Source organism: Mobula hypostoma, chromosome 27 (genome assembly GCF_963921235.1).
Source record: "Mobula hypostoma chromosome 27, sMobHyp1.1, whole genome shotgun sequence".
Classification (NCBI taxonomy): Eukaryota; Metazoa; Chordata; class Chondrichthyes; order Myliobatiformes; family Myliobatidae; genus Mobula; species Mobula hypostoma.
In genome coordinates, this window is record NC_086123.1 from 19,987,488 (window position 1) to 20,006,462 (window position 18,975).

General features: G+C 39.0%; 1 protein-coding gene across 6 annotated transcripts in view; it reads left to right on the forward strand.

Moving 5' to 3' along the window:
- Positions 1-18,975, forward strand: part of kdm2bb (lysine (K)-specific demethylase 2Bb) — a 254,278-nt gene that overhangs the window by 189,775 nt on the left and 45,528 nt on the right. For all 6 annotated transcript variants that reach the window (XM_063034449.1, XM_063034451.1, XM_063034450.1 and 3 more), the window contains exons 13-15: positions 6,088-6,312; positions 11,869-12,012; positions 18,563-18,649. In XM_063034449.1, the coding sequence (XP_062890519.1) occupies positions 6,088-6,312; positions 11,869-12,012; positions 18,563-18,649 (456 nt within the window). The remainder of the gene's footprint in view (positions 1-6,087; positions 6,313-11,868; positions 12,013-18,562; positions 18,650-18,975) is intronic.

Consider the following 18,975-nt stretch of genomic DNA (forward strand, 5'->3'; position numbering starts at 1 on the left):
GAAATTATTTCAATGTGTCATTTTATTCTCAAAGCATGTCTTTTCATTTTAGTGAAACAACATGATAGGAATATAAAACCCCATTACAGACAGATTGATATTTTTTTTTTAATTTCCATTTTATGCCCAGATTTTCATGTTTCAGTATTGCCTCAATGCATTTAGCAGCCGATAAAGTACTTGTAAAGTCTCTGTTTTGATCAGGGAAGCATACTTGCCAATTTATGCACAGCACTGACTTTCAAAAAGCAATGTGACACAAGCCTTTTTTTCCTTAATTTAGTGGATAAATCTTGGCTAGGATATCTGGGAGTCATCTGGTCTTCTTTCAGTAGTGTTTTGGGAATTTCACATGCACCTGAGAGGATACAGGAATCCTTGATTTGAGGAATTATTTGAAAGATTGCTGCTCTGATATCGACCATGAATTTATTCTGAGCATGAAGTAAAATAATAGGCAGTGATGCAAGACTTGGGGGTCTGTTTAGTAAATATCTAGGATGGCTGGAAAAGACACTAACATTGGTAAGGAATATTGAGGGAAAGAGCGTAGAGGAAGAAGGGAGAAGAGTGAGACTGGAGAAATAATCAAATCAGATGCAAGAAACCAGATGCAGACTGAATGATTGCCTTGCAGTATGTGTCTATTCAATCAATGAGGGAGACAAAGAGCCTTGAGTTTACCTGTTGGTTATCCTATTCTCAATCTTAACTGTGTTCTTTGCCCTCTTGTACTTTTTCAACAAAGCCTGACATAAACTCCAGGAGCAACACGTAATCCTCTGTTTAAACACATAGCAGCCCTCTGGATTTGATGCTGAATTCATGAATTTCACATAACCGACCTCTCTGACTCCTTCATCTTAGAGAGAGGCACCCGACAGGGATGCCCAATTTCTCCTCTCCTTTTTGCGCTATATATTGAACCGCTTGCCCAACTAATAAGACAGAGTGAAATCGTAAAAGGTATCAAGGTGGCAGGGATTGAACAGAAAGTGACGTTATTCGCAGATGATGTTTTGGTCTATCTGAGTGAACCAGAAAAATCATTTATAGGATTGTTTACACTGTTGGATGACTTTGGGAAAATATCAGGTTATAAAATAAATGTAAAGAAAATGCAGGTTATGTCCCTAAATTATACACCATCCAAAAAATTGCAGGATACATACGATCTTAAGTGGGAAGCTAAATCATTAAAATATTTAGGAATAACCCTGCCGAAGGATCTTTCAACACTGTCACAGGTAAATTATGGGCCATTAATCTCAGAGATAAAAGCAAATATGCATAGATGGAATCTTATCCCCTTTTAAAGTTTAAATTCAAGGATAAATACTATAAAAATGAATATTCTTCCTCGGTTATTGTATCTTTTCCGTACTTTACCGGTGGAGGTGGATGATAATCAATTCAGGGAATGGGACAAATGGATTTCCCCCTTCATTTGGCAAGGAAAGAAACATAGAATTCAATATAACACCTTACAGTTAGGGAAGGAAGGAGGAGGTATGGTTCTTCCTTGCCTGAGAAATTATTTTTATGCCTCACAGATAACCCCTCTGTTATATTGGTGTAATAGGGAATATAAGGCTAGATGGAAGGAAATAGAATTTGGATTAGTTGACAGTTTTCCTCTACAGGCCTCAATAGCTGACAAAGGATTGATGGCCCAGTTGGAAAAATTTAAAAACAGTTGGATAAATCTTACATTAAAAGTATGGCAGAAGGTGGTTAATTCATGTGGAATTATTAACATGTTAAAACTCTTTAGATGGTGTGCATATGATACCGAATTCCTTCCCAACAGAGGAGATAAAAGATTTGAGCTATGGATAAAGAAAGGTCTTACAACCTACCTCTCATTTATAGATAAAAGAGTATTACAAAGTTTCCAAGTCCTGCAGGACAAACATGGCCTAGAACACAATGACTTTTTTAGGTACCTTCAAGTACGAAACTATGTTAACCAGAGTTGTAGATATACAGACCTATCAACAGTAGAATTAGAATTTTTCAAGATTCTGAATTCGGCTTGCAGTTCAATACCTAGTAAATCAGTTTCTCGATTATATAATGCACTCTCCCATGCTAAAAATGTAAATACACTGTATATTAAAGAGAAGTGGGAGAAAGAAGCGGAGTTGGTACTTTCAGAGGAGGCTTGGGGGAAAATCTGCAGCTTTCAATGGTCCTCGACTAATTCTTTGACTTGGAGAGAACGTTGTTGGAAAAACATTATAAGGTACTTCAAGACCCCATATCAGGAAAAATATAAAGATACAAACGTGATGTGTTGGAGAAGATGCGGCTCCAAGGAGGCAAATCATTTTCATATTTTCTGGGACTGCCCTAAATTAAGTCTATGTTGGGAAGGTATTCATAGAACATTAGTTAAGGTACTTAGGTCCCAGATACCTCTGAACTTTGAGATGCTCTATTTGGGGCATGTATTGTTCCTTGAACAGAAGGAAGATATAAAGTTGCTGCAGGCCCTCTTAGCGGCAAGTAAGAAATCAATCACTAGAAAGTGGCTAAATCCAATACCACCTACATTAGAAGATTGGCACGAAATTATCTTGGAAGTATTTAAAATGGAAAAGTTGACTTACTCCCTGAGAATTCAAAAAGAAAAATTTTATCAAATCTGGAATAAATGGATTGAATATATAACCCCAATGCGAGCAGACTTTAGATGACTCTCCTAATGATTTATACTGCTCTTCTCATCAACACAGTAATATTGCTAACGTAAGCACCCCTAGTCTAAATGCCTTTTTTTTTGGTTTTCTTTTGGAAAATAGAGAATTAACACAAGTAAAGGGAAAGATTTGGGAAAGGGATAAAAAATGAAAAAATTAAGTAAATAAGTACATAGGGATTGGATAATTATGTCTGCGGGCAGGAGCAAGCATGAACAAATTAGAATATAAACACCTACAATGGTTGTTACATAGGCTTACATACAACATTTTGGACCAGTGGAAATGGTCCAGAAGAGTTATATGGAAACTATTATTACCATTTTTCTTAACAACTAATACCATTACTTAGCCTAATAGATTAGAATTACCACAGTACATAATTATCTATTTAAGTGTCTAATTTTCTTTTATATCATCTCAATGTGTACTTAAGAATGTATAAATAATTATAGTTTTATACATATAAAAAAATGGAAAAGGTTATATGTGTGAAAAAAAGTACATGATATTTGTGAATTCCTTATCCAAATAAAAATAAAATTTAAAAAAAAAAGAATTTCACATAACCAGCTTTTCCAGTTAGTGTCAGGATTGGCCAGTAAAAATGTAATGGTATCCACAGTTATATTAACATGTTTTTTGCTTCTCAAAGACTTGCTGACATTTCTGGCATTCTTGTATTCCTGCAATATCATGTTTTCCTGCAATATTTTGTTTTTCTGTCCTTATTTATTGTGCTCTATTTACACCTCCACCAGACATTTGCTGGGATTGACCATCTCTCTCTCAAAGTACCGAAGGCATGGATTATTTTTGTTTCCACCCTATTGCAGACGTTTTCATTATTTTGCCCACACTTTGTCTTCTTTGCAATGTGCTAAAGTGACTGGAGTGGTGCCTAACATCCTGCACCGTTTTGATTCAGATTGGGTCTCCTGTTCGAAATACCCGGAGTTGATGGGAGTATTTGAATTGATTAGGGTATCATTTAAGGATGAATGATGGAAATTGCTAATAAACTTCAGTTTGTACAAGGGAAGGATCTGATGCCAGTGAACATCCTGTCGAGTGTAGAAGAGAATCCTGGCAGGAGTGTGGAAGAGAGGAAAGAGTCAGGGAGAGTGGTGGTAGGGAAGCCCATCATCTGGAAGAAAGCACCAAAGCAGACACTAGTTTAAGGCATTTACACACTTCATGGTCCATTTAAAGAAAAAGATGACTACTTGTAGTGCCTTCTTGTTTAGCTTATAAATATGCTAGCTTTTGCTTTAGACAAATTTATATTGCCCATCTCCAGGGGGTTGTCCTGACATTGGCTCAATTTCTACTCAATTGAAAACATCCATATAACTCTATAAACGAATTATCTGCTCATGGCTATAAAGCTTTGTATGGATTTATCCCTGGTTCTGTCATTGACATCATCCATATATTGGTAATATTATTTGCAGGCTTGGGGCAAGCTACCTTATGCAGGCTGACTGCATTCAGCTCTTTCTCTTGTGCCTCTGTGACCTAGAAACAGCTCCAACTGTAAGTTGCATCTCATTCAGCTGCAAGAAATTTGGCAGGAAACTGCAACTGAATAGATTTGACATAGGAAGTGTGTTTTGATCGACAGGAAATAAACAATGTTGTATAGTTTATAGCTAATAATAGGAATGCATATTGAATCCCAAAGTCCTCATACTGTGAGTCGTTTTGTTTTCAATTTAAAAAATCTGAAATGAACAGCTTTTGGTCACCTTTCTTGGTTTACACACCCAGAATTCTAGTTTAATTATTACTTGTACAGTGAACTGTGTCGTTTGTGTTAACCTGCACACCCAAAGGGTGTGTTGGGGGCAGGCAGCAAGTGTTGCCACATATTCCAGTGCCAACGTAACAGAACAACACAATGCAACAAGCAACAAAACAACAACAGCAGAAACAAGCCCTGTTCTTCTCTCCGACTCTCACACATACACAGTCCTATAACTCCAAGTTAGTCCATATTCTTCAGCCCCCAGTTGGTTCTGATTCGGATGCAGAGATGCAGACATTGGGCTTTTGAATGCCTCAGCAGACTTACTGAGATTTGCAGAGCAGAAGTTCTGGCAACGGACCTTGACTTGTGGACTTTTGATTCAATCCTTGGCATCAGCTATAGGACCACCAGTTACCAAATACCCAGATCTCGAACTCTGGATTCGCTGACCACAGGACCACAAACATTAGTCCCCGCACTCTGGGCACACTGATTCGCAAACCCAGAGGGTCATCGACCCTTGTTTCTCCTGCTCACACAGGATTCCAACTTCAGAACCACCTGACCCTGGGCTACCCATCACATTTCAAGCTTTCAAAATCATGTATTTCTTCTTACTTTTAATTTTAAGCAACTTCAAGGGGAGGAATGAATTCCAAGGGGAAAGGGGAGTACTTAAGCTTTGATACAGAGTTCCTCCAGTATTTTGTATGTATTACGCTAGACCCAGCATCTGCAGAGTCTCTTGTGTTTAGAAAATTAGCAATGTGTTTTTCAAGATTCTGATGAAAAAGGAAAATTACTTCATTTCACCTTTTATGTGCTCGCTTTCTTTCATGAGGGATTGATACTCCTCGTAATTTCTGACTGTGATTCCTGTGTCTGAGATTACTTGCCATGATTTTCCCAGTAGAGGCAAAACCTAGCAGTTAAGAAATACATTGATGAAACCTTTGTCAGGTAAAATACTGTGGCAGATTTGTTGTACCTTTGCCTAGTTTTGAAGAATTTAGGTAGCATACATTTCTAGGTGTTCAGTCAGTCAGGTGCTGTCCTGTCAGTAAGTAATTGATATTGGACTGCTAGTTAGCCTATTGCCACAAAATGCTGGAGGAACCCAGCACGTCAGGCAGCGTCTATGGTAAAGAGTAAATGGTCGACATTTTGTGCAGTGACACTTCCTCAGTTCTGAAGCAGAGTCTCATCCTAAAACATGACTGCATACTCTTTTTCCATGGATGCTGCCTGACCTGCTGAATTCCTCCAGCATTTTTTGTGTGTTGCTTTAGATTTCCAGCATCTGCAGACTTTCTTGTGTTTGTAAGCTATTGCCAGCTGTTTTCTGAAGGTGCTGTAGAGGCATAATAGTACATTGATCCATCCTCCTATCTTCAGTTCTTTTAATATTTCTCCAACCATGTCATTCCTAAGTTAGCATATTAAATTTTATTCCACTTGTCCTTAAAGAATATTCTTTCTCCATGCTTCTCCCATATATATGTACAGCTGCCAAAGCAATTCCACAAGCATTTTCCAACCAATTCATTTCTGTAGTTCTGCATATAGACCTAGAAAATAGAACTGTAAAGATTTGAACAAACCGAGCTAATTCAAATTTGTTTTGATTATTTACAGCATAGGACAGTAGGCCGGCCAAAAGGAAAGCTTGGAACCTCTGCAGCAGTGAAGCTCGCTGCTAACAGAGCTACAGCTGGAGCACGTAGGAGGAGAACAAGATGTCGGAAATGCGAGGCATGTTTAAGAACCGAATGTGGCAAATGCCATTTCTGCAAGGATATGAAGAAATTTGGAGGACCAGGGAGGATGAAGCAATCCTGTATCATGAGACAGTGCATTGCAGTAAGTCACAATGCTGAAACGTTTCCATATAATTGTCTGTGTAACCCCCTCGCGAGGCTTGTAAGTAAACTTGGGTCAATAGCTAACTCTGTTAACATACACATGGCTCAGTGGTGAGAAGGCCACCTTGACAACAATATACATCTAGGGTTGTTTTAACTTGGGGATCAACAAAACTGGGAAGTTGGGATGTTCCGATCAACGAGTCTGGATTTGAGTGAATGCTGTGTAAATATTGCCCATAGACAGTTAATGGTTGCCAGGAAATGACAAATCCTATACCAGCATAAAATTATAAAGAAAGTATATTTACCAATTTCAGTTTTATCAAACAGTTATTAAGAGAAAGTCTATTACGATTAGACCAGTCTAAATATGTATGTGACCATTGGAGCTCATCTCTTCCAAAAGCTGGGTATAACCGCTACTCAGAGCGCTGAATTCTCATCACCAATCACCAGTAGAACTTCCCATCTTGGACTCTTTCATCTCGTGAAGCACTTCTTGCAATAGCATATTCCCGTTGGATCAAATCCTACAGGCGTCTTTCCGATCTTCTCTTTGCCTCTCCCGCCAAAAGGCCATGAACCATACCACTGTCCATCGCAAATCTCTCTCTCTCTCTAGAACCTTCTCTTGATCCCATTATCCTGATTGGCTGACACAACATTCCTAAGTTGAACAACATGGCCCCTTTAGCCAAAGCCAAAACATTCTACCAGCAGGACACACTGTTTTTACAGAAACTACTAAAATGAAATACTCCACAGCATAGGAGTAGAAACCTTAACCAGGGCATTACACGTATATGTTAATAAATATAAAAAATGACAGGAACCCTTTTGAGCTCCATTGTTTGGACTTTTCTTATAATTCCAGCTGCTCCAGAATGGATTAATAACCTTTGGCATAAAGGTCACAGTATGTTTCAGTGATAGTGAGCATATCCATAAATATTCCACTCCTTCAATCAAATTAAAATCTGAGCATTTTACTTCAGTTCAAACTGACCTTAAAACTATCAAAGCATACCTGACCACTGTGGAATAACAGGTCTCCCGGTTACTTGACTATCCACTGAATTAACAAGAAGTTGGAAATTATTCATGTAAAATGTCAGTGAAGCTAAGTAGCAAATGGTTAGATAGTCTTTAATTCTCAGTTTTGTTTTTAAAAAAAAGCCCAGTCACTGTTAGCTTGTGTAGGCATCTCCTGGTACCCTGATTAGTTACCAGATCTATTTTATTGCAGAGTATCATTTATAAAAAAAAAAGTGAAGACTGACATTTAATACTGAATATCAAAAAAAAAGCTGAATTTGGAAGCCTGAAATACAGACTGCTGGAAATACTTAGCAATTACTGTGTAATTTAAACTGGTGAGAATAATTAAAATAATCTCCCACTTTTACTGCCTCCCTTCAAAAATATAACAAACTGAAGTATTTTCACAGATTTGGGAAAATTTGAGGAATCTGAAATATGCTTTCATGCATCTTTATCAGCAAAACAATTTTAAAATGCCTATGAGATTGGAGAACAAATCAGGCAAGCATCTGTTGAAAGAGAAACAGATAAAACTGCAGGTTAAAGCCATTTTAATAAAACTAAGAATGAAGAGAAACAGTTTAGCTGTAAGTTACTGAGTCATTGAGGGAGGCATGGATAGGACAAATGGAATGCTGTGTATCTGGTGAAGTGATATATCACAACAGTTGATCTTTCAGAGCAATGTCCAAGGCCCTACTTTTAGTTGTAAGTTGGAGCAGGTAGTGACCACGTGTACTAACAGTGGACAACATTAACATGTAAGTTGATAAGTAGCCATTAACATACACATCATGTTTAGGTTTTGGCTGTTTTGAAGGAAGACAACTAACTCTTAAAAATAAAAAAATTAAAATGAATGAAGTCCTTATATTAAACAATTGTTTAAGGTGTATATAAAAGTCTACTTAAGAATTTAAAGCATTATTGAAGAAGAAAGAAAATGCTGGTGCCTAAGATGCGGCAGTTACTCTGCTTGATACAGCTGTTTCTGACTGCAAACACTCACTCTACAGTTGAATGAACTCTTTGTTAATTTGCATTATAATTAAACTTTTATCTTGTCAGTAGCATCAGAAGGGCCAGCTATTTAATGTTTGGGAAACTTAACAACCCAACATCTCAAAGAAGTCCTACAATCTATTAAAATTGGTGTTCCCCATGCATGTGCCTACTTCGATTAACTGGTTATTCATCCCTTGACAGGCATTGCATAGAGCTATGTCTTTTCCTTATCCAATGCTTTTCCAATGTGTATCAGACAATAACGACCAGGAATATCCCAAGTTAAAATTTATCCCATCGTTTCCTCTATCTAAGGGCACTTGATGTCATTTGTAATACTCCATCTTTGCCTTTCCAATGAGTGAACCTGGACAGTTTGCATAAATCAGAGACTTTGTCAGAAAGAACATCACAAAAATTTGCATCGTCTCTAAATTTTACCCTACAGTTATTACTGGTCAGGGTTCCAATCTCTCCTTTCTTCCCTTGCACTCCTATGTTTTATTAAATTCCTGTTCTCAGGCTCTTTAAAACTTCGTAAACTGGTGAGAATAGTTAAAATAATCTTCCACTTTTTCTGCCTCCCTTCATAAATGACAAATTGGTGTATTTTCAGTGACTTGGAAAAATTTGAACAACCAGAAAATTGCTTTCATGGATCTTTTTCAGAAAAACTATTTTTAAATGCCAAAAAGATACCTACCTGATCGGTTAGGTTTCAAATGGAATTAATGTTTTAGGCAACGTTATTATCAAAGTCACTTGGGAAAATATTTGCTCTGTAGTTGAAGCATTATCATAGTAACATTTGCAGGGATATAGGTAAAAGTAGTTGAATAGAACTAATTGGGTTTTTTAAAAAAGTAAATCAAGCACAATGAGCCAAATGTTGGCTGTTATCAATATCAAGAACTTGCAAATAAAATATAATGTGATTTGGAATTTCTGTTGACATTAATTTTCACCTTTATTAGAAATAAATAAACAGTATAAATGAGCGATTGTGATAGTGATGTAATAAAAAAAAGCCATGAGAATTAGGAACAGCAATAAGCCATCTCACCTTCCTAGCCTGCTGCTCCAATCATGATAGGTCTAAAAAGCATTTTTCTGCACTGTTGCCATGTTCCTTAATTCTTTTAATATTCCAGGAATCCATCAAACTATGTTTTGAATGAATTCGGAGAATGAGCATCCACAGGTCTGTGCCTGAGAATTTCAAGCTTCATCATGCTAATGAGTGAAGACATTTCTCATTATTTAAGTCCTAAAAAGCCTACTCTCAGTTCTTGACTCATTAACCAAGGGACTCTTCCTGATTCCACCCTATCAAGCCCTTTAAGAATTTTAGTCTAATCCGCTCAGTTTCTCATGACCAGTTGGCCATTCCAAGTTTAGTGAATGTTTGCTGCACTTTGTCTATGGCAAGTGTGTCCTGTAGAGGAAGAGGCCTAACTGTATGCAGTACTTTCAGTATGGCCCTATATAATTGCAGTATGATTCCTTTACAGCTATACTCAAATCCTTTCACCATTAAGTTCTGCAGCTGCATTTTAGCTTTAGGTGATTGTTATAGAAGTCTGAAGTCCCTTTGAACATTTCCTTAACTGTGACCATTTTTAAAAATGCTCTGTTTTTTGTTTTAGTGTACCAGAATGGCAACTGCTGACGTTATATTAAATAATGGATTCTTTCAGTAGTAATTATCAGCAGAATTAACTCAGTTCCCTGGTTCCTCATGCATAAAGCTTTCTTGTGGTAAAGGGGTCATACTTTCTTTCATATCCCACGGGAGCAGCTACCAAGTAGAGCCTGTAAAGAGATGTTTTACAACGGTTGGCATCCATCCGTATTATCATATAAATGATTAGTTCATTAAATTGCAGCTAACACTTTAAACATTTCCCTCCTGAGCATTTTTTTTCTAATTTCTTACAAAACAGAACCATTGTCAATAATCCTGCTGTTGGCCCAGAACTCGTGATGAAAATCGGGTAAATCAAAAAAATGCATAAGGGCAACCAGATGCATTCGTGTTTAATGCTAAGTTCCCTCGGGTCCAAATTCAGTGAGTTTGCTCCCACATTGGAACACGTGTGGTTATTTTAATTTGTATATCATGCACTTCCATGATAACAATGAAGCCAGGAATTCTCTCTAATTCAATAAATCTCTAATTGTGTAATCTGAGTGTTAAATAGTGTTCAATGAACAAGAGTTTGTAGTTGAATGGGGTAAATGATTCATTGAATGCCTTCATTCTATTACCGTCCTGCTGTATTTGCTCAACATAAAAAAAATCCATAACTGTCATAACCATCGCTAATGTCACTTAATTTGAAAGTATTTTGCAGCATTTAGTGATTAAGACATAGCTAAAGGGTTTTGCAACTTGATGTTCAAAATTGTTGAAATACTCGCTATTTATTTTCTATAAATATTCTCTCCAGTAGACTGAGTCGCAGCACTGGTGAAATTTTACTGAGTGTTTAACAGTGAGCATTCTTTTCACTGAGACTAATGCTAATGCTTTGAAATTTTTGCAACAGCACGATGAAGTTAAAACCAAAATAAAAGTTCCTGTATGTTGCCTTTGCTTTGCCTTCACTTTCAGGAGAGCGATCTCCCACTTTCCTACAACAAACTGCATTCAACACAGTGAGACAGAAGGATACGAAATATTGAAAGTAACTGCGTTATTGTCCATCAAGGATGTTAAAAGTTGGTTTTTAAAGTTGGCTAAATGATGGGGTGGAGAGCTCATTAATGTCTGAGTGGAGAAAGGTGTCACTGCAGAGCTAGCACAAAGAGCTAGACAAGATTGCAAAGCTATATTGGCGAGAAGCCGTGGAGAGAATTGCAAGCAAGAACAGGAATTTAAAATTCAGCCAGCTCATGGTAGGACATGAATGAGCATTGAAAAGTGCAAGAGATTTGGTACAATGAAATGACAATGGCAGCAAACTTAGAAGCAAGTCTAGCCAAAATGATGCAGACCTATATATTTTTATAGTTTCTTGAACCTCATTTAGAATTGAGTGTGCAGAGCAATTGAGAACCACAAGAATTATCTGCACATCTTGATGTGAGTTTTGCACAAAGATTTGTCTGTATCATTCCGTCAGACAAATTAAAGACAAAATACTTGCCAGGAAATGTAAGTAGGGGAAAATCAGTAAGATAGATACAGACTGTAGGAAATAAAAGTACCAGGGAAAATTTTTAAAGTACCTTGGAGTGAAAGTGAACTTAAGGTTCCGATGAAGGGTATCTGTTTTATATTAAATTACCAGCATCTGCAGTTTTCTTGACTTTCGTTTAAGGTTAAGGGATTGTAAAAGAGCTACTTGTTTTAAAGCATACTATGTTAGAGATACTTATCCAGAAAAATGGGAGTCTGGATCTACAGAGATGATACTGAAGTGGAATGGGAATAATTATGGTTGGTCTTGATGAGAAGTACCACAAACAGGATTTTTAAACTAAGTATCTCTTTTCTCTGCAGCCAGTCCTGCCACACACAGCAGTCTGTCTTATCTGTGGAGAAGCAGGAAAAGAGGACACTGTGGAAGAAGAGGAGGCAAAGTTCAATTTCATGCTGATGGAATGCTCCATTTGTAATGAAATTGTGCATCCTGGCTGCTTAAAGGTAAAATAGTCAAAGTTGATTTTCCTCTTCCCCCCACCCCCACTTGCCACTAATCTTATCCTTTTGCTGGTTTTTTTTTCATCTATAATTTGAGTAATGAGTTCCACCAGACTGTCAATTACATTTAAAAAGAAATTGGAAGGAAATGCCTCAAAAATAATCCAAGAATTTCAGCATCAAGTAGAATCTATAGATATTTAAATTGAAATTTAGGCTTTTACTGCGGTGTTTTGATCATCACATGGCATTTTATGAGTAATTAGCTTTCAACTCATCAACAACTTGCATTTATAAAGCATATTCAAAGTTGAAATAGATCACAATAGTCATGGGGATGAGGAAGGAAGAAGAATTAAATTATCTTATGTGAGGTTGATCTAAAGCAGAGTCTATATGTAAATCTATTTATGACTGCATAATTAAATACTTACTTTTTTAATCATAACATCCAGTTATAGAGATTAACAGTTAAATAAAATCCCTTCACTTTACTAAATTACCACATGTGGAGAGGATGTTTCCGGCAATAGGGGAGTCAAAGATCCAAGGACAAAGCATCAGAATAAAGGGACATCCCTTTAAAATTGAAGTGAGTAAGAGTTCCTTCAGCCAGTTGGTGGTGAGTCTGTGGAAATCATTGCCACAGAGGGCTGTGAAGACCAAGTCCTTGGGTTAATTTAAGGCAGAGATAGGTATTTGATTGGTTAAGGGTTACAGGGAGAAGGCAGGAGAGCGGGATCTTAAAAAATCACAGCCATGATTGAATGTCAATGCAGACTTGGCTGAATGGTGTTATTTTGCTCCTATATCTGTGGTCTTATATCTGCTCTGAACATATTACATGCATTTTTAAAAAAAAATCCATTTGACATACTGCTATATTTTTGGGGAGAACTGATAAATTATTCAGATTCAAATGCATTTTATGTTTAACTGAGAATTGGCTTTGATCTGAGATTTGGAGAAGTGTGTATTCTGGACTGGAACTCAGAAATATGACCTGAAACTTATGACACTTTGTGTTCCACACCAGAAGAAATTAATTTAAAACAAATTGGTTAAAGACACTGATGTGAGACATTTTGTAATTAGGCTCATGTACCAAATGATTTGTGAACTGAAACACTCATTTTGTTTGTGAAATGTATTTGTTTTCTGTATGTTAAATTGAGAAATTCCAAATACAGTATACAATGTTTTTATTTTCGCCAATTCAGAGTTATTGTTTAAGCTAGTATTGTTCAACATTGTAATTTTATTCATAAACCAACTGGTTAAGCAGATTTTAGAGCTATATAAACTCCCACTCAGTCTTCATTACTCTAAATAATTATGCTATAGCCCCATTTTTCTTTCTTGATCATGAAGTATTTTTCTGATTCTTAAAATAGTCTGGCTCCTGCAACCTCACCATTGTCAATAGGTCACCATTTTAATCCTCTTTTTTTTTTTTAAGTGTTTTTAGAGCTTTAAAATTACCTGTATTTGAGTCCCTATCACTCTACCTCTAGAAAATGGTATGTGATTTGGCTGCAGCCATGATTCATAATTTTAAAACTATGCGGTTTGAAATGTAGTCCTGTGACCTGTTTGTTTTCTTCTCTGGATACCAAACCTTAGTAATCAGATCATGTTACCATTACATGGTGAATATTATGCTGAATTATTTATCAGTTGCTTTCTTTATATTTTAGAACTATAGTACGTTACAGCACAGAAGCAGGCCTCTTGGCCTTTCTTGGCTGTGCCAAACCATTTTTCTGCCTAGTCCCACTGACCTGCACCTGGACCATATCCCTCCATACACCTCTCATCCATGTACCTGTCCAAGTTTTTCCTTAAGTGTTAAAAGTGAGCCCGCATTTACCACTTCATCTGGCAGCTCATTCCACACTCCCACCACTCTCTGTGTGGAGAAGCCCCCCCTAATGTTCCCTTTAAACTTTTCCCCCTTCACCCTTAACTCATGTCCTCTGGTTTTTCTCTCCCCTAGCCTCAGTGGAAAAAGCCTGCTTGCATTCACTCTATCTATACCCATCATAATTTTATATACCTCTATCAAATCTCCCCTCATTCTTCTATGCTTCAGGGAATAAAGTCCTAACCTATTCAACCTTTCTCTGTAGCTCAGTTTCTCAAGTCCTGGCAACATCCTTGTAAACCTTCTCTGCACTCTTTCAACCTTATTAATATCCTTCCTGTGATTTGGTGACCAAAACTGCACAGAATACTCCAAATTCGGCCTCACCAATGCCTTATACAACCTTACCATAACATTCCAACTCTTATACTCAATACTTAGATTTATAAAGGCCAGTGTACCAAAAGCTGTCTTTACGACCCTATCTACCTGTGACCCCACTTTTAGGGAATTTTGTATTTGTATTCCCAGATCCCTCTTTTTTACTGCACTCCTCAGTGCCCTACCATCTACCTTGTATGTTCTACCTTGGTTTGTCCTTCCAAAGTGCAAAACCTCACACTTGTCTGTATTAAACTCCATCTGCCATTTTTCAAGCTGGTCCAAATCCCTCTGCAAGCTTTGAAAACCTTCCTCACTGTCTACTACTCCTTTAGTCATTGTATCATCAGCAAATTTGCTGATCCAATTTACCACATTATCATCCAGATCATTGATATAGATGACAAATAACAATGGACCCAGCACTGATCCCTGTGGCACATCACTAGTCACAGGCCTCCACTCGGAGAAGCAGTCCTCCACTACCACTCTTTGGCTTCTTCCATTGAGCCAGTGTCTAATCCAATTTACTACCTCTCCATGTATACCTAGCGACTGAATCTTCTTAACTAACCTCCCATGTGGGACCTTGTCAAAGGTCTTACTGAAGTCCATGTAGACAACATCAACTGCCTTCCCTTCGTCCACTTTCCTGGTAACCTCCTCGTTCAGGCTGACTGGAAGTGCACTGAGAGCGGTAAGCGTAAAGGAGTTGGGGCTTCCTGTTGTGGTTAACAACGGATGGTGTAATCCTAGTCATATTACGATCGAGGAACGTGTTTGTAGCCTGGATATTGAACTTTTTGCTGTTGGACTCCGGCCATATTCCACCGAGATACAACACTGGGTATCATGGGAGGTTGTTCCTGCCTGTGGCCGTCAAACTTTGCAGTTCCTCCCGTGGAGGGTCAGACATCCTGAGCCAATAGGCTGGTCCTGGACTTATTTCCATCTGGCATAGTTTGCATATTGTTGTTTGATTGTTTGTGGTTTTTGTATTTCTGTATTTATGCTCTATTCTTGGTTGGTGCAGCTGTAACGAAACTCAATTTCCCTCGGGATCAATAAAGTACGTCTATGTCTTAAAAATTCTGATAGATTGGTTAAACGTGACCTACCACGCACAAAGCCATGTTGACACTCCCTAATAAGTCCCTGTCTATCCAAATACTTGTAGATCCTATCTCTCAGTACTCCTTCCAATAACTTACCTACTACCAACATCAAACTTATTGGCCTCTAATTTCCCGGATTACTTTTAGAGCCTTTTTTAAACAACGGAACAACGTGCGCTATCCTCCAATCCACTGGCACCTCACCGGTAGATACTGACATTTTAAATATATCTGCCAGGGCCCCTGCAATTTCAACACTAGTCTCCTTCAAGGTCCGAGGAAATACCCTGTCAGGTCCTGGGGATTTATCTACTCTGATTTGCCATAAGATAGCAAGCACCTCCTCCTCTTCAACTGTAACTCCGACTTTAGCAACGTCGACTGTACCTCTTCCTAGAGATGCTGCCTGGCCTGCTACATTCACCAACAACTTTTATGTGTGTTGCTTGAAATTCCAGCATCTGCAGAATTCCTCTTGTTTGCGTCCTCTTCAGTCTATGTAGGTTCCGTGACCTCACTACTTGTTTGCCTTATTTCCATAGACTCCATGCCAGTTTCCTTAGTAAATACAGATGCAAAAAACCCATTTAAGATCTCCCCCATTTCTTTTGGTTCCATACATAGCTGACCACTCTGATCTTCAAAAGGACCAATTTTATCCCTTACTATCCTTTTGCTCTTAATATACCTGTAGAAGCTCTTTGGATTATCCTTACCTTGACTGCCAAAGCAACCTCATGTCTTCTTTTAGCCCTCCTGATTTCTTTCATAAGTTTTTTTTTGCACTTTTTATACTCCTCAAGCACCTATTTGCTCCCTGTTTCCTATACATGTCATACATCTCTCTTTTTTTTTCTTTATCAGAGTTCCAATATCTCTTGAGAACCAAGGTTCCTTATTCTTATTCACTTTGCCTTTAATCCTGACAGGAACATACAAATTCTGCACTCTCAAAATTTCTCCTTTGAAGGCCTCCCACTTACCAATCACATCCTTGCTAGAGAACAACCTGTCCCAATCCACGCTTTTTAGATCCTTTCTCATTTCTTCAAATTTGGCCTTTTTCCAGTTTAGAACCTCAACCCGAGGACCAGATCTATCTTTATCCATGATCAAGTTGAAACTAATGATGTTATGATCACTGGAACCAAAGTGTTCCCCTACACACACTTCCGTCACTTGTCCTAACTCGTTTCCTAACAGGAGATCCAATATTGCATCCCCTCTAGTTGGTGCCTCTATATATTGATTTAGAAAACTTTCCTGAACACATTTTACAAACTCTAACCCATCGAGACCTTTAACAGTATGGGAGTCCCAATCAATATGTGGAAAATTAAAATCCCCTTATGTCACAACTTTATGTTTCCTGCAGTTGTCTGCTATCTCCCTGCAGATTTGCTCCTCCAATTCCCACTGACTATTGGATGGTCTATAGTACAACCCCGTTAATGTTGTCATACCTTTCCTGTTTCTCAGCTCCACCCATATTGCCTCGGTCGACAAGCCCTTTAATCTGTCCTGCCTGAGCACTGCTGTAACATTTTCCCTGAATAGCAATGCCACACCCCTCACCCTTCATTCCTCTGCCTCTATCACGTCTGAAACATCGGAATCCTGCAACATTAAGCTGCCAGTCCTGCCCCTCCTGTAGCCAAGTTTCACGAATGGCTATAATGTCATAATTGCATGTGTCAACCCACGCCCTCAGCTCATCTGCCTTCCCCACAATACTACTTTCATTGAAATAGACACACTTCAGAAGATTATTACCACCACACACAACCCTTCTGTTTGTGACTTTGCATGAACTTTTAACATCATTTATTTTCACCCCCGCTCCACTATCTGCTCTGGCACTCTGGTTCCCACCCCCCCTGCAAATCTAGTTTAAACCCTCCCCAAAAGCACTAACAAACCTCCCTGCAAGGATATTGGTCCCCTTGTAGTTCAGGTGTAACCCGTCTCTCTTGTACAGGTCCCACCTGCCCCAGAAGAGGTCCCAACGATCCTGAAATCTGAAACCCTGCCCCCTACACCAGTTCCTCAGCCGTGTGTTCATCTGCCAGAGCATCCTATTCTTATCCTCACTGGCACGTGGCACAGGTAGCAATCCTGAGATTACTACCCTCAGTGTCCTGCTTTTTAACTTCCTACCAAGCTCTCTATACTCTCTCTTCAGGGCTTCCTCATTCTTTCTTCCTACGTCACTGGTATCGATGTGTCGCATGACATCTGGCTGATTACCCTCCCAATTCGGAATGCTGTGCATGCGATCAGAGACATCCCTGACCCTGGCACCCAGGAGGCAACAAACCATCCGGGATTCTCTGTCACGACCACAGAACCTGCTGTCTGTACCTCTAACTATTGAGTCCCCTATCGCTACCACTCTCCTCTTCTTCCACCCTCCCTTCTGCACTGCAGAACCAGACTCAGTGCCAGAGATCCGGCTGCCACAGCTTGTCCCAGGTAAGTCATTCCCCCCCCAACAGTATCCAAATCAGTATACTTGTTGTTGAGGGGAATGGCCACAGGGGAACCCTGCTCTGCCTGCCCTTTCCCCTTCCCTCGCCTGACGGTAACCCAATTACCTGTGCGCTGTTCCTTTGGCGTAACTATCTCCCTGAAGCTACCACCTATAAACTCATTCTCCCGAATGATCCAGAGGTCATCCAGCTCCTGCTCCAGTTACCTAATGCGGTTTGTTAGGAGCTGCAGCTGGATGCACTTCTTGCAGGTGTCATTGTCAGGGACACCAGAGGTCTCCTTGACTTCCCACATCCTGCGAGAGGAGGATTCCAACATCCTGCCTCGCATTCTCTCTACTCTAAACAAACACAACAAAACTTACCGGAACCTACCCTCGCCTCTGCCTGTTCACCCCAAAGCCTGTTGAGCCAAAGCCCGTCCCACTCTGCTCCCTCTCACTCCGCCGCCTGCCGTATATGGTGGTCTTTTTTTTTAGCCTTTGGCGCTCTACGTCACGCGCCAGTGCAGTCTAGCCTCTTTCCCCCGAGCAGTGTTTAAAAAAAAAAGACTTCTCTCTAAGATTACTTCTTCGCTCTCAACCTCTTGCTCTGATTTAAAAAAGACCATTGAAAATTCCTCTGTAGTCAAAGTATCATTCTGTCTTTTCTGTGTTGCTTGAGGATGATCAATTTTAATGGATATTTTTTCCTTTGCTTGTCAGCTACAGGATGGAGATGGAGTTGTCAATGAAGAGTTGCCAAACTGCTGGGAATGTCCAAAGTGCAACCATGAGGGTAAAACAGGGAAAGTAAGTTTAACTAGAGTTTTCTTTCTGGCCTGTCTTGCATTGTGAGGGGATTGTTGTAATCAAACCTAACCCTGCCCCTATACACTTAAAAACAAAGGAAGTAGAAGAAAACCATTTGACCTTTAGATCCGGTACTGACGTTCAACATAATCCTGTGCCGGTCATCAGGGTGACAAAAGCCAGCTTGGAATCTCATTTGCAGTTGTAGTAACATCTCTCTGTTTCTCTTATAATGAAATCTTATCAATGTAACTGTCTTTTGAACTTTGCACCTACACATCAGAGTTGCCTGTGCTTCTACGTTTGGCATACCTGAAAAGGCAGCA